Source organism: Charadrius vociferus, unplaced genomic scaffold (genome assembly GCF_000708025.1).
Source record: "Charadrius vociferus isolate BGI_N301 unplaced genomic scaffold, ASM70802v2 scaffold139, whole genome shotgun sequence".
Taxonomy (NCBI): Eukaryota; Metazoa; Chordata; class Aves; order Charadriiformes; family Charadriidae; genus Charadrius; species Charadrius vociferus.
This window is the reverse complement of record NW_009650169.1, coordinates 489,646-494,784: the sequence shown is the minus strand read 5'-3', so window position 1 is coordinate 494,784 and position 5,139 is coordinate 489,646. Positions and strand designations below refer to the sequence as shown.

Sequence of the window (5,139 nt, the reverse complement as noted above, 5' to 3'; positions counted from 1 at the left end):
GTGGTGCGTCGGGCGGTTTGTCGCCATGTCGGTGCGGGAAGCTGTCGCGCCGCCGCTGAGGGAGGGGAGGGCGGGGGGAGGGAGCGGCCAGAGCCCCGCTGACTGCTGTCCCCGGCGAAATTTAGAGAAAAAAACAAAGGCTTTTGGGGTCTCCCGGTGGCGGCTCGTTGGGCTTTTGAAGGCGGAGTTAATGTTTAGTCGTTGTGGGGAGGGCAGTGTCGGTGTGTCTTGCGCAAACGGCAGAACTTGGGACGGTTTTCTGGCCTTTTCAACGTAACATCTGTGATTAGTCTTAATGAATTCTGTCACACGCTAAGTTAAGTTTTGCCTTCCCGGCCTGAAGTTTTTACTTTCTTGCTTTCCAGTATGAAAACCCCTGGACGATCCCAAATATCCTGTCAATGGCAAGAATGGGTTTGGCGCCCGTTTTAGGCTATTTGATTGTTGAAGAAAATTTCAATGTTGCACTAGGTGTCTTTGTTCTGGCTGGCGTAACGGATTTGGTACGTTTACATCAGTTCGGAAGTACTTCTGGCGGGTAACACGGGTTACGGTGACGTGCATTGAAACTTAGACTCCGATGGAGAATGGAAATGAATAAACAGATTAATTTTTTATACTCGTTGTTTTCTAGAAGTGCTATAAACAGCCTTTTGACATTGCGAAGGGAACTCGCAGGTGGCCGAAGGGGACTTAGTGCTGGTGGAGCAAAGGGGATCTCAGGGTTCCCTGCCCGGCCCCAGGTGGGCTTATGCATCTAGTGGTCCATTACCGTGTGCCGGTGTACCCTGTGCACCCATCGTGACAATAATTGTGTGACATTTAGAACATCGGTTACCTTTTTTTTTTTTTTTTTTCCCTTCCCCCCCCCCCCTTTTTTTTTTTTTTTAATTATGATATTTGAATATATTTTGAGGCTTCCAGAATCTGGAATGCAATGTGAAAAAAGCACGATACAAATATCAGCTAACAGGTATCATATGTCATCATAGTTAAACTAGCTGTATTATGTGATGTCATTCACGAAATATCTCTGTACCAGTAGCATATATAAGCTGTGTTTATTCTTCATTTTCTAACAGAGAAACATTGAACTTTGTTTTTTCCTAGTTGGATGGATTTATTGCACGAAACTGGGCTAATCAGAAATCAGCTTTGGGAAGTGCTCTTGACCCTCTGGCTGATAAAATTCTCATCAGTGTGCTCTATGTCAGTCTAACTTGTGCAAATCTTATCCCAGGTGAGAAAATGTCATTACTTGCATCTACTATGTAAGTAAAGAAGCTAATTTTATGTGTGGTAATGCTGTTGTGTCTAGAAGTAGAACTGTGTATAGCTCAAAACTTTTACGTTGTCAGTTGCACTTTTTTTTTTAAGTTTTTAAGTTTTTTTAAGTTTTAAGACTTTTGGAAGTCATGATAGGACGAGGGGGAATGGCTTTAAACTGGAAGAGGACAGGTTTAGATTAAACATTGGGAAGAAATTTTTTACTTTGAGGGTTGTAAGGCACTGGAACAAGTTGCCCAGAGAGGTTGTTGAGGCCCCATCCCTGGAGGTGTTCCAGGCCAGGCTGGACGTGGCCTTGGGCAACCTGGTCTAGTGGGAGGTGTCCCTGTCCATGGCAGGGGGGGGGGAACTTGATAATCTTCAAGGTCCTTTCCAACCTAAACCATTCTATGATTTTATGTTAAAAATCTTCAGTCATGCATAAGACTTGTTCAGAAGAAGTTGAGAGTGGTTATTTCTTCTTGCTTCGTTTTTTGTGCTCTTTTTTTGTGTTGGTTTTAATCATGGATGTGATTTTTCACTAGATCCTGTTGGCTTGGTTTTTCAGTTTCGCTTACTTCCATGATTATCCTGAGGGATGTAGCGCTCATTGCTGCTGTTTTTTATGTGCGATACAAAACTCTTTCTCCACCGGTAAGTGTATGGCATGAAACAAAATTGTATGAACATGTAATCCTTTTATTTTGATTAAATCTTCTATATTTTTGCAAGCATAAGAAAAAGATGAATAAGCCTTTAACAAAGCTGTAACCAAGAGATTTTCATCTTGAGACTTAGCGGTTGCTCAAAACTTGGGTGGGTTGCCTAAGATGTAATGCTGTGCTTGTTCTTTTGCCAGATAGATTTGTAAGCAGAACAGTATTTCATAAAATAGGTCTCATAAAGATGAGTCAGAGCTACTGATAACTTTTTTTCCGCCTGTGTATGATGTGTAATAAATCATATAAGAGCAGCAGCAGTATAATTCTTTAGTGTTACAGTTGACTTTTCTGTGTCATGTGAAGAGGTATATCAAATTGAACATACTAGAACTGCCTTTTTTTTTTCTCTTCTCTTTTCTACCGCAACAGAGAACATTGAGTAGATATTTTAACCCTTGTTATGCTACTGCCCAATTAAAACCAACATTCATTAGCAAGGTAAGAGTCGTAACTCCTTACAAAAGATAACTCCTCAGTACTGGGGGTGGTGTGTAGTTTGGAGGGAGGGGGCTATTTACTGCTGAGTGCAGTTTCAAAATAGTGCCGACTAATTTGGAGGCACCTTAAATCCTGACAGATTTTCAACTATACTCTGTCAGAGCACGTGCTGATTTTGAGTGCGTAAGATGCTTCATTAAAAGAGGTTTCTAAATAAATTTTCTGCATAGAGGCTAGTACTTAAACCAGTCATCAAAGTGTACGTTGGTATTCCTTTCGTAGTACACGTCTTCATTTTGGTCACATTTCCTATTTTGCTTTCATCAGATGAATACAGCGGTTCAGCTAATCTTGGTGGCAGCTTCTTTAGCAGCTCCTGTTTTCAATTATGTGGACAGCGTATATCTGCAGACACTATGGTAACTTCATCTCTTCACCGTTTTTCAGATAACTTAATGTTCTCCTGAAGAAACCGATAATTGAGATAAATCTAATTGTCTGGAACAAAAAAACGTGCCCAGATGATGTAATAGACCCCTATGTCTGAATTTTTACACATTTGTTCTTAACTGACACAGGAGGTAGATACTTATTGGTACTTAATTTACTACACAAGCAAAAGTAGTCAAATGAAACTAGTTAAGATCCAGGAATAATAGTCAAGAAACAAGTCTTCAGAATAGATGTGGTGTACATAGGCAAAATGTAAATTCAGGTTAATAGAAAAGAAGGGAGCGGGCAGAAAGGCTATATGGATTCTTTATTTATTCATGCTCTAAGCGTCCTTGAAAAAGCAACCTTGATATCAGTACAAATAGACGGGAAGTGGGAAGTGTTTTCTTATTTTTGCTTTATGCTGTACCTGCTATCTTGAAATCTAGGTTTCTGAAGCCTCTTTGAAAAGCACCTGAAGAAATCGGTGGTTCCTGCTAGACTATAGGAAGGAAGGAAGGAAGGAAGGGGAGGGATCGAATGGAAACAGGTGTATGGGAACGTACCTCCTTAAACAGTGGCTGTTCTTCTCACTGCTGTCATTGGAGATCTGAACTGTGTCTGAATCGTAGCTGAAGGCAGGTGTTACAAGTGCAGTTATTTCTCCTGAGCAGTTAGGTGCGAGTTCAGAACAAAGAGGGTGAACGGCAGAGAGCAGAATTACTTACTAACTTAGTTTAAAGTAGTGGAAAATCTGGTGTTACCTATCCTTTAGGGAAAAAAAAACACCCAAACCCCAAAGCATCCAAGGAACTGGGAACCTTGATCTTAACAGTCAATGTGGTTTGCCATCCTGTTGGAAAGCCAAGTCTAGAATTGCCTCTGTGAAAGACACTTGCCTTGCTGCTTGTCCGGGCCTCTCAGAGAGTTACTGTACTGTGAGCGATGGAGAAATGCTGGGTGTAACTTCCCGGGGTCCTCTGTAAACCTCAGAAATGACCTGGGTGAGTCCGGCAACGTGTCCAGGGAGGGCAGCTCCCTGTAGCGGCGGCTCCCACCTGAATGGTGTCAGCCTTTGGCACTGAGGACTGCTGCTAATTTAGAAATATATACGGTTGTTACCCAGCTTCTGGTAAAGGAACAAAAGAGGCTGAAGCAGAAACTTGTGCTTTTAGCTTTAGAACTTGGTAAAATGATACATTCAAGCCTTGTATGATTTGAACGCTCCCCTTTCCTACTACCAAGTTTCTCACACCAGTCAGTTCTCAAGCTGGTAAAAATGATATAGGGTACAAATACTGAAAGAGATCTTTCATCTTCCTTTCTCTAAAACAAGTGCTGATAAGGTAAAAATTTAGCATAGTATGCAGTTATGCTGAAGCATGCTACGTAGCGCGGAGTGGCAGTTTCTTTGTTCATCTAATCCTCCCCTTAGTACTGAATTTCAGCGTATAAACTGTAAACTCCATTTCTGTAGGACACAGTCCTTGACTGTGTAGTGAAAAACAGCCAAGACGCTTAAAAATAATGCTTTTTATTATTGTACTTAGACTCAAACAACTTATTTTCCCCAAAGGTGCATCACAGCTTTCACGACGGTAACATCTGCGTACAGCTATTACCACTATGGCCGAAAAACGGTTCAGGTGATCAATAACAAATGAAGTATTCCCGAAAGGGCTGGGTCTCGGCCTTGTGGGGTGCCGTGCTGCCCAAGGTGGCCGTAATGCTGCGGAGTTTTGGATCAAGAACTCTCGTTTTTCTGCTTAAACCACGGGTGGCGTCACAATGAAGGGAAGTTTGAACATGTACTGTGTATATATAGAGAGAGAGCTTTTCAATGTATTTTTAATTTGTTTAAAAATAAGGTTCTTTACAAAAAAAAAAAGCCCAAATAAATAATAATCTTAAAGACACAGGTCACTGGCTGCTGCCATGTGCATTCTGAATAATTTTATACTGATTTTGAAGTCAAAATAGGCACTTTTCACCAGCCTTTTTGCCATCTTCATGTGAGGCACCGAGTACGCTGAGATCTGAGAAGAAAAAGCAATTTTAAGAACAAATTCGTCTTTGGACCTCAACCTCAGTCAGTAAACCATCATTGCTCGTTAGGACTTAATGACGTACTTCAGCTTGCAGTAGAAGAGAGCATGTCATTGAGGAATTGTATCTTCAGAAATTGGAACCGGAGTGACAAGAGTTCTTACTTCGTATTCCATGGCGAAGCTACTGCCCTGCTCCCTTTTCTTTTTAAATGTGAGCAGCCGTGAACTTTACT

General features: G+C 41.4%; 1 protein-coding gene across 1 annotated transcript; it reads left to right on the top strand.

The window, feature by feature from the left end:
• The first annotated feature begins 368 nt into the window (after window positions 1-368).
• Window positions 369-4,774, top strand: CRLS1 (cardiolipin synthase 1). The gene is made up of 6 exons (XM_009892469.1): window positions 369-503; window positions 1,111-1,240; window positions 1,835-1,920; window positions 2,358-2,426; window positions 2,754-2,845; window positions 4,435-4,774. The coding sequence occupies exons 1-6, from the start codon at window positions 402-404 to the stop codon at window positions 4,520-4,522; spliced, it is 567 nt and encodes a 188-aa protein (XP_009890771.1). The 5' UTR covers window positions 369-401; the 3' UTR covers window positions 4,523-4,774.
• The last annotated feature ends 365 nt before the right edge of the window (window positions 4,775-5,139 follow it).